The 17,749-nt window shown below is 44.4% G+C and overlaps 1 protein-coding gene across 1 annotated transcript in view; it reads right to left on the minus strand.

Moving 5' to 3' along the window:
* The window catches only part of LOC113011977 (cysteine-rich motor neuron 1 protein), a 36,204-nt gene that overhangs the window by 16,948 nt on the left and 1,507 nt on the right, over positions 1-17,749 (minus strand). The window contains exons 2-5 of the mRNA XM_026151892.1: positions 14,059-14,220; positions 13,609-13,782; positions 4,639-4,881; positions 704-883 (exon numbers count right to left, since the gene is read on the minus strand). Of these exons, the coding sequence (XP_026007677.1) occupies positions 704-883; positions 4,639-4,881; positions 13,609-13,782; positions 14,059-14,220 (759 nt within the window). The remainder of the gene's footprint in view (positions 1-703; positions 884-4,638; positions 4,882-13,608; positions 13,783-14,058; positions 14,221-17,749) is intronic.

Below are 17,749 nucleotides of genomic sequence, written 5' to 3' on the forward strand. Positions count from 1 at the left end.
TGATTTCTCCTCTGCACTCCTTCTCTTCGTCTTCCCCCCCACTCCTCCTTTTATGCATCTGATCGACTGTAGCCACGCAGTCAGAGGCCAAAGGCTACCGTCTCCATCCACAGGCTTCTGGCAGACTAATGTGGTTGCCATACGAGGCCATTTTTCTTTTAAACATTAACCACGATCCAGATCTCACAGGGCTGCGGCGCACACAGTGAAAAAAGGTTTTTGTGTTTTTAAATCTCCCCAGCGGAAAAGACTGGGGGATGACTCTTTGTTGCACCGCTTTTCGTCAGGTATGTTAACGACTCTGAAAGCTGGTTATGTGAGAAAGACATTAAAGTAGGTCTTAATATCGCCTTCACTGCTGCTGAATCATCTTTTCTTCCCATCATTTGGGCATATAGGCGTTTTAGTCGATGCCACCATTCAATTCAGTTCCATTTTATTTATACAACGCCAAATCATCACAACAGTTGCCTCAAGGTGCTTTATATTGTAAGGTAGATCCTACAATAATACATACAGAGAAAAACCCAACAATCATATGACCCCCTATGAGCAAGCACTTTGGCAACAGTGGGAAGGAAAAACTCCCTCTTAACAGGAAGAAACCTCTGGCACAACCATGTCTACGGCTACCAGTTTTAACAGTGTAATAATCAGCGAAAGGTGACACAGTTTAACTGAATAATAAAGCAAATGTGTGTACCTATGCAGACGGGGCAACATTCTCCCTCAGGAATGTAGAAGTTTTCACAGTTAAGCTCAGCACACTCTGCCTTGGAGCAGAAGGAGATTCCTCCCCGGCACTGACACAGCCAGCACGGGTCCATGCGGTACACCTCTCCCTCAGAGTACTCTTTCCCACTGTGGACACACTTGGGAGTGACTAAGGGAAAGAAAAATCAGACACAGGCTGTCAACCTTAAGCTGGACTCCATCTGAGTAAGACAATACACTCTAATAAACGAGTGCACTACGCTGTGTCAGCTGTCCTACATTTGGCTAAGATTAACACCAGAATAATTTCATCAGATCCACCAGAGAACAATGCCTTTAAAAAAAATAGACACGTCAAGCTTGATTAGTGAGAGGTTATCACAAGTTTATACAATTAATTACAAATTCGTAAACATTTGTTCATTGTCTACTACTGATAGTAATATTTATCTGAACCAAATGGTGCTGCGGTAGACTGATGGGTGAGATAAGCCCCATGGGGCAAAAATGGTATTTATCAGACAATGAAACTGGAGGAGGAATTTCACAGGGACCTATCCAGTCTTGAGATGGCTCTGGACTCTTGCCATGCAGACTAAAAGAAAGCAGTGGTGGGTCTGACGTTTTGGCAGAAGCTGGGCGCAGCGTGCTGGTGGCAGGTGGAGTGAATCAATGATTTGGCCTGCCATTCCCACAAAGCATCCAAGCATTTAGACTCTGTTGGCTGGATTTAGCCAAACCTTGAAAAGAATTAGCTTAGTTGCAGCAACATTGGAAAACTGCACTCTGATCCTGTGCACAGTCAACTAGCTCTGAATACTGTTCACATGCTAACTGGTCAGTGGTCTTCAGTGTTTTTTCCCCTGAAAGAGCAACGTTCTCATTACCAACATGTCTAATCTTCAAATGTGTTGAACTGAAGTAATTTTAAATTGAATCCAGACTCCTTTCATCCCACAATTATCAATGACCCATATATGTCAGCTATTTAGCATATATTTTTAGCCTACTACTCTAGTATTTAACAGCTAATTATATCATGACCCTTACTGACCAGTTTAACTGCTCATCTGTTATGTTTAGGTTAAGGTGAATTTGTGCTGTTTATAATTTTACCTAGCTATTTTGACTCATAATATTATATATATTAGCTTAAAATTTAGCCACTAGCCTGGCTAGTGGCTAGCTATTAACCATAGGTTTAGCTAACTTTTTTAAACATTTCCCCCATTAATTATCCATTTTTGTTTAAAATTTTGTATCACTTTTGGGTGTTTCCAACTGCTTAGCTATTATTTTAGTAATTTTAACTTTTCTACCCAAACAGAGTTCGACATAAACCTGAGCGCTACTGCGGAAGTACACCCAGAACATGGCTGGGAATCTCTGCAATTTTTGCTATGAAATAACATGTAACAAGAAATGCTGAAAAATAACCACAATTCTGAAGAAATAGCAAATATAGATAATAATACTCAATTTAAGAATTTTTGAGGTATGACATCTCAATGGTAATATTACACATTTATATGTATCACAGTCGCTTGGGTCACTCAACATTCAAAGATCTCATCTAGCCACAAGCTTTTAATCTAACACAAGCCAACATGAGGGAAGTGAAACAATGTGGTTATGTAAGAAAGTCTGTATAGAGGAGTAGGTGGATTAGTTATGTGAATAAATGTATTGGACAAATGCAAGCAGATGTGGGGGCAGTGGTTTCTATAAATGAGAGCAGAGGTTACGGCAGCATCTGTACGCCATACCTTTGAGTCAAAGTGTCTGTGCCAATGACCCCATGCCTCCTGACAACCAGCACTGCACTCTAATACAAATCAGGTGTGCCAGCTGAGTTGAAAGTGGAGCAGGGATTTGGTGAACTTTTATTCTCTTCCTTGCCATTTTTCAGCCCCCCTTCCCCTATCGCTCAGTATTCCCGCTGTCCTCCTTTGCGTGCAGCAGAACTAAGTGAAGAAAATGCACTAAGGGCTTTTAGCTGCCCAAAATCAAAAGGCAGGCAACGAGTTTTTAACGCTTACAGAAGCAATAGGAAGTCACATGAGGAGATGCTCACATGTGATTTCCGCAATGTTTGTTAATGGTAATCCCTAAAACAACTTGGGGCACAGAGAGTCTAAATTCCAGTCATGCTTGGTGATGTTCAGTCTTTTCTAAATTGAGGTGAGGACTGGATGCAGAGATGAATCCATTGGCTAGTAAGCCTTTCTAAATCATTCATAATGGACTGTCATTCTCTTGTGGTTTACAGGCATATGAAGGCAAAAACTCAACTTCCAAGAAACAAACAATTATGGGAGTTATTAAAATCAACTTTACAGTCATCAGCTTTGAAAACTCAAATTGCAAAGCAGAAATATGAGTATATCTCATGTCACCAACACAAACAGTTGTCAAGCTGTGAGGACACGGATGCTTTTGGCTGTGTGTTTACAACAAAGTCAAGCTAAGTTTCCAAAGAACGATTAGTGCGGTGATCTCAGCCTTATTGCTCAACATCTCCAGAAATCTCAACAGCACTAAACCTACTCCGGATCCACCGCTGGGGACATATGCAAAATATGTGCCAGGCAAAGTGTTGATAAACAGCAGACCACAGCCAAACAGGATCAAACAGGGTCCTCTATAATATCAGATGACATCAGGTCAGGATGTTACTGCCAGGTTTGCTGTTTTGTAGCCAATGAAGAAGCAGAGTCCGTTGCTGACGAGGCCAAAACACACAGGTGGAGCTTATTGTCACTGCACACACTAACCCTGACTAAACATCAGTCCTCAGCCAAGTGGGCAATGGAAACAAGATAATCAGTCCAAGCCTCACACAGAGACACTGCAAGGGCATGCTGAAATGTGTTCCATTAGACGATAGGCTTTGTACTTGACATTACCTAAGACTTTTTTAAGATTCTGCATTTGTAGTGAGTGCTACGAAGGCCTATGCAGGACTGTGGAACTGACGAGGGCTCTGGTGCGTGTCCTTGTCCCTGCCGGTGGAGCTTTCTGACACGGCATGCAGTCATGCAAGCCTAACGGACAGTAGGAGCAGCACAAAAGGCATCAAGCCCCTGACCCAAAGAACAGCAGACACTTGTTATCAAAACACTGATCCCATGGCCCCCAAGGCTGCCATTCAGCCCCCGCTGGCCTGCCGGACTCGATTACCCTCCCCACTGGCAGACTGGAGCACATAAAAAGCATTCCCATCAATGAACTTATGAACCTTTTCCCTTTGGACGTGTGACCAGACAGGAACCCTTTGACACTGCACTTCTGTTGAGCAAATTCATAGCCTAAGCACTTTTCTGGTCACCGGGCTTGTTAAGACCATTAATTCTGGGACACAGCACTCATTTATACATGTGCAGGGGCCAGAATGTGAATTTGTTCTGTTGGTAAAACAGTGAATATTTGTTGGGCGTGCAGAGTAAACAGACCAATACCGCAGGTCCCCTCCCTGCCTTCCTAGCGCTCCTGGCTGCCTCTGCCTCACGACAGAGACGTGTTATACTCTCACGCGCATTCAGCATCTGCTCGCCTGCTACCACGTCACTCTCTCTTTTTAATACCCAAGTGAGGAAATGGACGAAGAAGCCGTTATATCTAATAACCCTTTAGGAATTAAACTAAACGTTTTTGTATGTACACCCCTAAAAATGTCTTGGAAAACCAGTTGGAAGCATTGCTCCAGCCTGATAAACAGCCCGACAGCAGTTATCCAATTAAGAGTTTTCATTTTCCCTTAAAAAATTAGCTCACAGAGGAGGAGGAAATGACTGCGTCTACAAAAAAACCCAACAAAAAAACAAAAAGAAAGCAAAATATTGAACAAAATAATTTGCACATCAACTGTGAAATTGCTATTGTTGGAGCAAGAGCAGTGTGTAGCTTGCTCATCAGTGAAATTACCTTTCTGACACTCGTAGACATCACAGCAGTCTCCTGGCTGACCGCTGGCTTGACCAAGTGAAACGGGGTGCTGTTCGCTCGGGCACTGGGGCTTGTGGCAGGCACTGAAGTCGCAAGTGCACTGGGGTGGTACGGAGGGGCAGCATTCAGCAGGAGGCTTGTAGCTCTTGGTGAGGACTGAACCCTCGGGGCAGGAAGGCACCTGCAGATTGGGGCACGTCACCCCAGCACACCTCAGCTCTTCTGTAAAAAACAAAAACACACACACAAACATGGACTCGCATTCATGTTTAGACACTGGTGACTCTATTGCATATGAGTTAACACAGTGAAATGGACACAGGTTTAACATTGTTAGCACCTTCAACCATTTGACTCTGTCAGCACTTTTTTGCTAGGCTAAGGTGGAAGGTTTAGCTGCAATTATGTGTGATTGCTACCAACATGAGCCACTATGCTAGTGTGGCAGACTAATGGCTGAGCTCACATAGCCATCCAACATAAACTGTGCAGTCAGAGCCCCACTTTAGTCCACGACAGCTCTATAGCATCCTGTCAGAGAAGCAAAGGCCCCTCTCTACACATGACAAGGCTCTCCCCAAAACATGCCACCTTGGGGTACATTTGACGCCACTTTAGGCAAATCCACAAGGCCCACAGTGTAGGCTTGTAATGTACCCACAGTATGCACATACAGTAGTTGTTGGCTGTCCTCTGTGATCATGGGGTGCACTGCCCACATGTCCCCCTTGCTACGTTGCTGCCACCAATTGGTCTTAGTTGTGGACTAAAACGTCCATTAATAACAAGGAGTAGCCAAAGCAGTTACTGTCACATATTTGACTTTTGCTGATTTTCACACTAGATTTTTACCCCATTCCTGACATAACCTACTCAAGTTTGAGCTGGGAATCTTCTTTCCAGGGAAATTTATAGCTACTACACCACAAAGCAATGGGTAAAAGGCAAAACTGCTGTGGCCCCCACATGGGTATGCTACGGGCAGCCCACAGTGGGCTACCAACAGAATTTCCTCACCTACAGTGACCTACCTGCAAAACTGCTATGGGCACCACATTGGTTTGTATGCTTCCACAGCATGTCTTTTATCCTGTCTGCCTTCTCTCACCCCAACCAATCACAGCAGATGGCCCCTCCCTGAGCCTGGTTCTGCTGGAGGTTTCTTCCTCTTAAAAGGGAGTTTTTCCTTCCCACTGTCGCCAATCCACTGTTGTTGGATCTTTCTCTGTATGTATTATTGTAGGGTCTACCTTACAATATAAAGCACCTTGAGGGGACTGTTTTTGTGATTTGGCGCTGTATAAATAAAATTGAATTGAAATTGAATTGTACAGGCAGCTGACAGTGGGCTACTCACATGTACTAGTCTACACGAGCCCACCCACTTGGGGCCCATATGGACCATGTGTGGGTTTGTCCTGTTCACACAGTCCCACAACTACCTCCGGAGGGCCCACATGGATATGTTTGGTGGGTCTGCACATCTTGCCTATGGGCTTCAGATTCCACCTTGCCTGGTTTAAATGGCTTACAATCCAAACAGAACCTTGCATTCTAAAACCAGTTATTAATAGCAGCCAATCTTTACCAGAGATTTTTTTTTCCAGTTTTGAATCTCTCCTTCATTTAGAATACCAGGATGCAGTTTTTAACTCATCAGCCAGAGTCAGTGTAATAGATTTGATACCCCTTGTTAGAGGGGAAAGAGGTGCAGGGTTACTGGTAAACTGGGGGAGGAGTGTATTCTGGAACCTGTTCAGGAAAAGAAAAGTGCCCCTCTTAACAGATACTGCATTTTAGGAGAACAGTATCTACCTTTCAAGACGTGGATGACTGAGGCCAAATGGATATGTTTATTTTGGTCCTCAGTGTCCCTGTAATGTTTACACATAGGGTGGAAGAGATATTTTGTGAAAAGCAGACTCATGTTGGGTCCCAGAAGTTATTTTCCCAGATCTCCTGGGGAAAAGTGTGTAAACGCAGTATTAACAAGTGCAGGAGAAAACGTGTAAATAAATAAGTGCCTTATAAGAACGTTAAAATGAAGGACTATGATTTATTTATGAGAAATGCTTTGCAATCTTTGCATACATCTGGTTTTTGAGGAGAGGGAATGATACTGGCTGAGGTTGCATAACAATGCTTGGGGTTTGGTAATGTTTCCAGAGAGACAGTTCTGTTGATGGTCTTCCCAGACGGGTGCTGACTCCAAAGCGCAACACGAGTCTCTGAGAGGATGTGCTTCATCACTGACATTTGAAAACTCCCTCTGAGTTTTGCCACCAGATGGGGAAACTGATTGGTTACTTTCCAGTCTGCTCATGCTCTGATAGTGGTTTGACTTTGCCGGTCCTCAAATCAAGAAAACAAGCGTGCATGATGCTCTGACGGCAGTGCCGTTAAGTAACTGTTTGATGTCTGCCTGACCAAGAATAAACATGGAGGAGAGGCCCTCTAAGACTGTGAGAGCTCTATTTTGGTGTGTGGGGGTAACATAACTGACACATGAAATTGAGGATAAGGGGAACATTGAATTTTTCTGGCTCCGGATAAATAGAGCAGGAGTGTTAGGTATCTGTACTGTAGTGTTTACTCAAGCAACCTGGGAACAGTGAGGAGTGCCACAAAGCTCTCATTGATAAACTTTGTAGCTGAATAGTGTCATAGAAAATGAGGGAAAACCCCTGAATTAAGGGAGGCTACAACCCATTTAACGGTTTTTGGCTTAATTCCTATACTGGAGTTAAATAAACTTCAGTTGGAAGTGCTGATTGGCAAATGTTTTACTTACAATAAAGTCTAACGCAGGCTGCTCAGTTAAAGACCAGTTTTGCATATGAAAGCCTCAAGCTTTTTAAAGCTGTAAAAAAAAAATGCACTGGGACAATTTTGCACATAGTTCTGCACTGAAAAACACTTTCTATGCATTGTATGTGCCCCAGAGAAGGGTGATTACTCTTTCGGTCGTGATAATGGCTGGGGTTAGAGTGCGCTGGGAAAAGCAGCTGGCAGACATACCATTGTAATTTAAATGAATGGAATTGTATCCATCAGTGGAAATGGTCCAACTCTTGCAGGTCCAATTAATACAATTTTTAGCTGGCACAATTATAAACACAATAGACAGACAGGGCGGATGGAAAAAGTCAGCAGTAAATGGATTTTATCCAGCGTTGTTTGTGTTCTATCTCTTTGCATAAATGGCTGTAATTAGCGAGTCAGCGACCGCAAAACCAGTATTTGTATCATAATGGTGGCCATACTCCAGCTTGCACATACACAAAAGCACTGATTTGGTAGGCTTGATAAATTCTCTCTGCAGATTAGGTAACATATGCTCTTTTACAACTGTAAGATAACAAAGATTGGACAATGTCTGACCCATATGAACAGCCTGCAACAATATGCGATTTTTCTCACTCTCTCATGCACACACACACACCTTCATGCAGGCTCACACCACACCTGATGTTGATCTAGAAAAGAAAATGCGGAAATTACCTCATTACTACTGAAGGGTGCCTTTTGTAAACAATGCATTCTGGTGCAGCTCATTGAAGAAAGAAAAATCTTTCATTCTAAATGTTGTTTTTTTTCTCTTCCTTTCAAGTGCGGGGTACAAGGAGCGCAGTCTTTACCCAAACCCGAGAGGCTCGAGCAGGCAGAGGAGGCTGTGTTGACAGCCTGAGTTTACTCATGGAAAAAAGCACACAATGTGAGTTCTGTTCGCTGACTGACTTTGGAAACAAGTCAGCTGAGAACAAAGCTGTCTCAGTCCAGCTGCCCTCCGTGGGTTTCTGGTCTGTCCTCAGGTTTTATAAAGTTGCTCCGCAAAGGGACACATCAGGGCCGTCTCTCACGTAAAGTTGTGGGGGCCTGGCCCGGTGCCCACCAGCAGTTACTGAGAAAGTCGGCATTGTTCGCTGTGTGTGTCAGTGCATGTGTAAGGATCGACGAGCAGCTCTAGGAGGATGTCCAAGCCAAAAGACATAGACGGGGTCAGGAAATTGACACCATGATCAGAGGCTTGAGGTGGCTGGGTATAGGCACGCAGCCGCCATGTGCTGCCTGCTTGCTTTGTTCTCTCAATCATTGGCTAAATATTTGCAGATGAAAAACCTCAAATGAGTGTGCTTGGGTGAGGTAAAGAGAATGTCCACCTGTGTCCAACGTTTGCACATCTGTATTTTCATATACTGCATGTTTGTACGTACAAAGCCTATGCTGGGTACTGAACATAAAGCAGTGGAAAGGATCATGTTATCATGTTATGTGTTCTAGCCGTCAGTCTTAGTCTTGTTGAAAAGAAGTCTGTGGGAGATCTGGGTTGTACACATTTGTTAAATAAACTGTGACAGAGACATGAGGGTTACTTATGGACTATTGCCTTAGAGATCTTCTCTTTCAGGGGGAAAAAGCAAAATAGTGTTGATGAAAGAAACGGGCCTGGGAACATCAGGATTTGACTGAGGCTTGGGTCGGGGCGTGTTTGATTTGTTAATAGTTATGGTTGAGTCAATAAGCTGAGGTTTTAGGCCTTGATTTCATTAATGGGTTGAGGTTTAGAGCTGGACATGCAGAAAGGCTCTTTGTGTGCGTGCATGTATTTTGGCTTTGGCTTTCATGCTGGCTTAATGTGCCTGGTTTGGTTAGTGGCTGACCAAGAATAGTGAGTGGGTTGACAGCAATCCCAACATGCCTTTAAGGGAAGTTCTTTGTCTCTCCAGCTACACAGGAGTTTTATTTCCTCTCTGAAATCAGTCTCCGCACACAGAAATAAGCACTCGCTGGGAAACTAGCAGCTTGCAGGGTACAACCGGGCCACAGCTTCCGCAGACGGTGCACAAACACTCAGCACTGAGACGTCTCGTGGCCCCTGCCAGCCGATGGCGGTCTGGCTCAGCCAGTAATAGCCCTGCCACAAAGAAGCTGCAGCCAAGCAGAACCACCATTCTTTCTACAAGTGTAGAGAGAGGCAGGATGGAGGTGGCACAGGTGGACAAGCAGATTTGCGAGAGTGAGGCCAGTTTGTGCCATGGCATTAGATTGGATGCTGCCAATTTGGTTAACCGCTTGTGAACTACTACACACATTCTCGTTTTTCCTCACAATCCCACAAACGCCCGTGTGAGAAAACTAATGCCCAGTGTAGCTGGATCGGACATCATTTAGCAGCCAGCTCCCTACTACAAAGTCCATGTGTGATTCACAAGTGGTCATCCTATGTCACGCCATCTCTGCACCATTCCCAGGCAGTATTCTCAACTTAGCCAAACTATTTTCAGTAGAAAGAATGCAGCTGATATAAACTATCTCCAGTGAGCGCTGCTTGTCAGAAAGGACAAGGTCGCTGTCCCTGCACAGTTCTCCAAAAATTGTTGGGAATTCGTCGGTGAAAGCAGCTCTATATGGCTTGACTGCTACAGCACAGACTGGTTTTGGCTTTTGACTTACAGAATGCAGAGATTGCTGGTGCTAGTTTCTATCAGTAAACAAGTGCAGAGGAATCTTGCTTCTTCTTCTAAAAAAACCACTCAGGAACCTTATCGTGAAAGAACTATGTAAACCATCCTAAAGTTTAAATTTGCTAAACATCACATGACCAAGATCCTTGGGGCAGGGACACAAATATCTCAGAAAAGCAGTTGGACTAAGTTGTGACTTCCTATTCTGCGTCTGCATTTCCTCTCTATCACACGTCGCATCGCCTTTCCTCCCACGTGGGGAAATAAGTCTGACACACCGCGTTGCTTCTAATTGATCATATTCAGCCAAATTACATCAGTGTTTTGTAGTCCAGCAGGAGAGCAAATCTACAAGAGGTGCGATTAGGAAATGGAACATCAACAGCCGTGAAACAAGAAAGATGTTGAATTTCAACAGATCATGATGAGTCACAGACGAGACCACAGTATGAGTCAGAGAGCAGCAGAAAGCAAAAGAAGGACGGGACAAACTATTACCATGTGTGAGTGTACAGGTCCTGAGACGAGAACATAAATTCTGAGGAAAGGCAAAGAGTGTTTCTTTAAGTGCTGAGACATGAGGTCTGCTTTAAAGATGGAATGTGTGAGAATATTCTTTTAAAAACAGTTAACATTAAAAAAAACCCTGACATTTATGTATCCTTTTAACCTCACACAATAACACTTTGCAGCTCAGGATAGGACAGAGAGGTACTCTAGCATCAAGTCTGTCCTCCGTTCAATGTGACTAGAAGCGAAGGCAGAGCTGCCCAGAGATCTTATTATTCTTCCGTACGATCTGTGATTCTTTCTTGTCATTTGTGTTGAAGGATTAAAAACAAGAAGTGAAACTCTGGGCATTTGACCACTGAAGAGCAAGATTAACATGCAAGTCAAGCAGCTGCGGTTTGTTTTCAACCAAACACCGCTTTGCACATTTGCTTTGACGTCCTCTCCTCTGACTCCTGGCATCAAGTCGCACCCAGAACTGGAGGTCCGGGGATCGAGATCATGCAGTTTCTCCAGCAGATCATCCCGAAGGCAGACACGAGCACCTGTCGCTCCACATGTGGCGGAAATGAAAGAAAGTCGGACGCAGAAACAAAAGTGCAACTACTTTGGGATTCGGAATGGCCATTGCGTTGCTACTGCATAGCAACAGTGACCCCTAGAGGTGGATATTCTATGTTTAGCACCATCATAAGTATTATTGTTGGCGCTGTGGCGACTGGAGCGATCAGTGGTGCTCTTGTACCCTGAGATTAAGTTTACAGAATACAGTTTTTGTCACACTCCAGAGGGGCATGCTTACACAGATCTTAATAGCTGCTTGTGTCTAAAGCAACGAGGGGTTGATAGACACAGTCTCCATGGAGCCCAACGGGACAAAGCAAACAGGATCTTAACCACAGAGTCCCGGTCTGGTCGTAGAGGAAGCTCCTGCTGATGACAGACAAAGGAAAATCTCTGCCGCGACATCTAGACAAACAAGATAATTATCACACACAGACACATGCGCAAACACAGATGCAAGCACGCAGGCTTACTTGCTCCCATTCGAAGGCTCACTGTGCGCTTGAAGGACACGTCGACGTGTGTGCATCGCTCTACATGCACATGTATTCTTTAAGTCATAGTAGAAGCACGTATTCTGCTCGCTTACTTAATGAGGGGCCATTAGACGGGTGGGTGTGTGTTGCGGTGCTGAAGTCATAAGCTGCTGAAAAATGTTGTTTACAGTTTTCACTAGTGCGAGTTTAAACCGTCATCCGCTGGGCTCATACTTTGATGAGCGAGTTGCAAACATAGGAGCGCAGCAGCCAGTCTTTCATTGAAACACTAGACTTGATGATACGTCTAAACAATCTGATATTTGGTGAACACACTTCCTGTGGAATCTGCTGCATAAATAGCTCAAGACAAACATCCACGCAGCTGTACTGTAGATGCTCGACAGTAACCTTAATGTTATCCGGAGACTAAATAAACTTAAATATGTCTGCATGGCGTGTTGCCAACCGCGGTACTGTCTATCCTAAGAGCCATTCCTCACCAAAAATATCAGCAAGTTGCAAAGAGATTGAGTGAGAACCAGAGCAGAGCAACATAAAAAAAAGCACAGTCACTCGTAACACAGTCACAGGCCATAACTGTTAGAGCAAGTTGTCTACTTATTGCAGTGGTGGGGAACTCCAGGCCTTAAGGGCCGGTGTCCTGCAGGTTTTAGGTATCACCCTGGGTCAAATGATTAGTTCATTACCAGGCCTCTGGAGAACTTACAGACATGTTGAGGAGGTAATTTAGCCATTTAAATCGGCTGTGTTGGATCAAGAAAACATCTAAAACCTGCAGGACTCCGGCCTTTGAGGCCTGGAGGTCCCCCACCCCTGACTTACTGGGAGGTTGGTGATTCAACCCTGAAATATTCTTGGGGAATATACTGACCCTTAAGTTGCCCCCTGATCAATCCATGTGAATTTGATTGTGTACATGTTCAGTTAAAAGTGCTTCAGCATAGAAAATAAAGCACTTGTATGAATGGGCGAGTAAGGATTGCGGTAACAAAGTGCTTTGAGTAGAAAAGTACCAGTCCATTAACCATCAAGACTATTTTTCTTCAGGTGTCATTCATGTTTTCTTGCTTTCTGTCTTTGAAAAGCAGATTACGGAGGACACGTTCTACCCAACACAAACAGTTCTCATCCTGTTTTCGCAAATGTCACTCAGGAGGCAGCCGACACTTAGCGCCTGCCTATCTGCCGCACACCTTACAATCCAAACGAGAAAACTGCACTCACTCTGCCAAGAACGTTTTCCACTTAGTAAAGTGTCAATCACAGAGAGAGGCACGTTTTTGTATATTCTTAGGATCCCCTTTCTTCACCTCAGAGCACTGGGGAACCAATCATACTCAGTTCACTTACACTTTATGCACTCTGCCTTGCACCTGAGGATCTCCTGCACACCACATTTCTATTAACAGTCCCTGTATTTCCTTCTCTCAGATTTGCACCTTCTTTGTTTCACTCTCCACATCATTTTCCACGGCATCTGAGGCTAATCTGATACATTCCCTCATCACTCCTCTACTTTTCCTGCTCTCATAATCAGTGGAGTTTTGCTGTGCCTATTGAAACTGCACAAGAAGACTGTGAAATGAAAGCTGACACCAAATATGTAACTAATATGCAAATACTGTAACAGAAAGTGCATTTAATCTTTGGAAGACAGAATTTTGAATGTTTACAGTTCATTATTTTAGCCATAATAACGAGCCGGAACATGAAGAATGATGCGGTTGTGTTTCACCCAGAATAAGCCTATAGTTTATAAATATGTTCATTAAAAATAGATAATTATTAAATACTGCAATCCAAATGTAACTCGACTGTTTTAGACGCTATTTTAAAAACCCCAAGTAACCCGAGCTGAGCAGTGCTACTGTGTGATTGTGGGTTCTGTTTGCAGGTCATCTGAAGGTTACCTGCAGCTTCCTGGCACTGGCTGCGGTTGACGTAGGCGAAGTGGTGGTGGCAGCTCTGAGACTCACACACGCAGCCCTCGGCGGTCAGGTTACAGCCAGAGAACATACAGGCTGGGTTGGATGGTCCCACATACTTCTCTCTGTGCTTTTCCCGGTGCTCGTGCCTCCGACCATCTGAAATCCGGCCGTGAACACGCATAAACCGCATTCATCAATGAGTCACAGACAATGGCACCACTCAAGGGTGAGTGGGGAACCGCAACACAAAGCCTTAGCATGTGTGTCATCACTATGACATCCAAGTAGCATTAGCCACCTCAGAGCCACATCTGTTATGGATTAACTCCTCTCAATAGATAGCATTATCCCCTCTGAAGGGTTTCTGTGCTCGTGCGTGTGCAACACACATCTGCCTTTTAACATGGAAAGGGATGAAGAGAGAGGGCTTACCTGACTTACTGGCCTTCATGCAGGTTTCTTGGTCTGGGTAGGTAAAAGAGCCCAAGCAGGAGTGACGGGCATCACAGACACATTGACCTCCTGCTCTGTCGCAGCCTGTCATCAGTGGGCAGCGCTCATCCTCAAGACCTGCATCTGGATTGTCAGGCAGTACTGTGGGAAATAACAGTGACAGTAAAAAAATATAAGTAAGACAAAGGGAAAAAACTTGAATTAGCTGTTTTCACACAACTCTGAAAAATGTCATTACAGCAGATGTCTGCCTCGGCTGCTTTCTTACTCCTGGAAATACCTTGCATGGTTTAGGAAGCTGCTTAACCAGAGTGTACAAGTGTGACTACCCACTATGCATGAATCTGCTAGACCATTACCTCGGCTATTTTCACATTGGCTCAAATCAACACAACGGCCCCTCACACAGAATTAATACAGGTCTCATATCCGATCTTAAATTTGTATTCTCCCAAGATGAAGTCTGTAGTTCATGTGGTAATCAGCTTATGACTCCATTTAGTCCCATATAAAATGGATAAATAAATACTGGACAGATTTATAGGTGAAACTTTATCAGGCCAAAATGTGCCAGAAACCAAGCCATATTTCCCAGAACTGCTTAAGGGTTAGCCAGCTTGCAGCATCTGTTGCGACACATTATGTGGGCACCACAGATACTGAACTGACCAGTGTGTTTGCTGGGCTGCCATCCCTCCTCCCTCCTCATTGTGCCACGCTGCTTCAGCTACTGAGCCCATTTGTTTGCTTTTGTTCCACAGCATGGGGCCCTCCCAGGGTTTCCATCTCTGCTGGCTGCTGCAACGCCTTTCTGAACTAAGGCCACCATACCCACGCATTGTTACTTCTACTAGGGAGCTTTACCCCCCACTCCTGACATGGCACCTCGAGACTTGGCCTCAATTTGGATCAAACATTATAAAAGCGACTTATAACTGAGAGTGAGTGCCAATCTACACATTACACATAGCGTTCCTTTCAGAAAACCCACATCTACATCTCAAAATACCTTCCCCTCATAGTAGTTTAAAAGCAGTAGGAATTGGTTGCTCAGAAAACAGGAAGAGATAAACTCCAACACAGAGCGGCCCCTTCCCAAGATTGCACTGAAAGACCTCAAATTAGCAGTGTGGATGTGTGACTGGAGCTTATCAAAATACTCTGGCTTTCTTCTCCAAACAGCTACATACCAGAACAATGCGCCAGAGGAAAAGGTGTTAAAGGTTCAACTATCCAACATAAACATAAGCACTTCATAGTTTACCTGACTACTGCAGTGATCCTACCTGGAATCAAGCCTGTAAATGAGAGTCGTGGTAACGCTCAGTTGGGGGTAGGAGAAACAATAACAGGATGACTCAAAGTGACTAGAAAGAAACCGAACTCCGCGACTGTGCTTTTAGATGCCGCAGATGATAATAGCACACATGTGCTGATCCATATTAATGTGAAACAGATATTCCACAATGGGAAAAAGAAAAATCTCTTACTGTGATAAAACAATTTACCGCTGAAGTGAATCAATGTGGCTGCAGAAGAAAGCATCCTAGTAAATGCTTTCCCCGTGTTAGAGCGGGCTATGCCGATCGCTGCTTGGCAATGGCTGATGCTCTCGAGCGCTAGGGTAAACCTCGGCCAGTGGAAGCAGTGAAGGCACCTTCAACCTGAGCCAGCCAGCACTGTTAATAGCTCTCTCACACGCCCACTGAACTGGCAGAGCACAAATGGCCTTTTCAATACAGCAAACGTTCTCTGACTTCCTTTCACCCTAAAACGATCCTGAGTCGAAGAATTTTTTCCATCCTGAGGCTTTCCTGTACCTGCAAGTGTATTTTCATTTAAGATGGTAGTAGCTCCTGTCTGCATGCAATGGTAGATCTGAAATGTGGAAAAGGAGCTACTCAAAACAATTAATGCAAGGCTGCCTCAGTTTCCTTTAGCCTAACACTAATGTGTTCTGGTCATCTGTTATCTGGCCTGGCGTGACTCTAACCAAAGCCTATGGCTTCATCCCAGGGGGATTCCTGACTTGGTCACTGAGACTGCTTGGCTTGGCGTCCAGAGCCAGGATAGAAAAGCTGACATCTAGAGGCCCTGTGGCTGATAGCGAGCTATAAAGGAAGTCTTTGAAACGTTAGATAATACCAGAGAAAGGGAGAAGTAGAAGGTATGTGAAGCGGTGCAGTGGACATAGCGTCCTTGTAAGACCGGCATTCCGTTACATGGTATGTTAAGTGTCTCTGAAGGATGAGGAAGCTCGGTGTGGAAGAACAGACACGGGAATAAAATGAGAACATTGACAGAATTCATTTAGGTAGGAATGGCTGAGTTCACCTGGCTGACCACCGAAGCAGATAGGACAAGGCGAATGGCCAAGAGGATTGTTGTTTTGTTTTGTCAGAAATGGAACCTGTATATCCACAAAGCGTTCAACCTTTTATGTGCTAACTGCCAGGTTCAATGCTTAAATACCAAAATCTGTCATGAGAATAATTTATTGTAATAACTACTATTGTTTTTGGCAAGCTTCACACTTTTCTGGGTTCATGCAATTACTTTTGGTTATTGTACCTTAAAAAACTGTTAAATTTGTTGGCAACAAAGAATGATATGAAACACGTCCCCTGCTTTGAAGAAAATTAAATTTGTAATACCAGCAAATTCCACTTCTTTTTGGATCTCAGTGTCTCTGTAACAATACCACTTCTGGAAAGCAGTAGTGCAGCGCCTGTGTCAGCTTTCGTTTAGGAACCGGACACCAAATATAACACATTAACAACTGATTGATAACCATGGTAACCATCTGTCACAACATGCAACATGTCACCTGTGTTATAATGCTGCTGAGTCTCCACACCAACAGATTTTGACCACCCAGAAAATCCAGACTATCAGTAGACAAGCAGGGGATCAGAAAAGCGGAAACATTTTACCCCCAACTCCTGATTGCAGGTCTAATCACTTTAAGAGTGCTGCAGGTTGAAGGAAATCTGGGATCAGCCTCCAGCAGCCTGCCTACTGTGGCCCCTGAAAACACACTGGGAGGTGTTGCTTTAGCCCAGCCAAGATCCTTTGGGATATTTAGGCTGTGTACATGTGTCTGTATTTGGAGTCAGCAGCATGCTCTGAGGTCCCTGGAGCTGAGGCATGACTCAAATGAAGGAGCCACTAGGTCTCCAGCTCATTCCAAAGCTTAAGAGGAAATGCCCTCCAGACACCAGTCTAACCTGTACATGAGGCCCAATGGTAAGGCGGGAGACCCCTCTAAAACTCTTGTGGAGCTCTGACTTGGACCACCCCACAGAGGGATGATGGAAGAGCAGGGTCAGGACATCCAGACCCCCACTGAGAGCTGCTTGCTCTCTCCTACAATCCTTTCAGTCCTTTTCAATCATCCTAGACACAGTGCAGGTAAAAGGGGGTCCCATCCACTGGTTATTTGTTTCTCAGGATAAAGCCACTGCTACCAACTCAGTTCTTACTGGGGAACTTGATACCCTATACATATGTTTGAAGTTCAGACTGTTGCTCAAACTGTGCGCAAAACGAGCACATGCACTGTTACCCAGGTCCAGCTCTGCCTGGAAAGAATAGTACGGTGCTGCACTGTGAAATTCACAGAATTGCAAATGAAAATCTTCTGGGGACTTTTGCAATCACGCTGTCAATC

The sequence above is a fragment of the Astatotilapia calliptera genome, chromosome 19 (assembly GCF_900246225.1).
Source record: "Astatotilapia calliptera chromosome 19, fAstCal1.2, whole genome shotgun sequence".
In the NCBI taxonomy this organism is placed as follows: Eukaryota; Metazoa; Chordata; class Actinopteri; order Cichliformes; family Cichlidae; genus Astatotilapia; species Astatotilapia calliptera.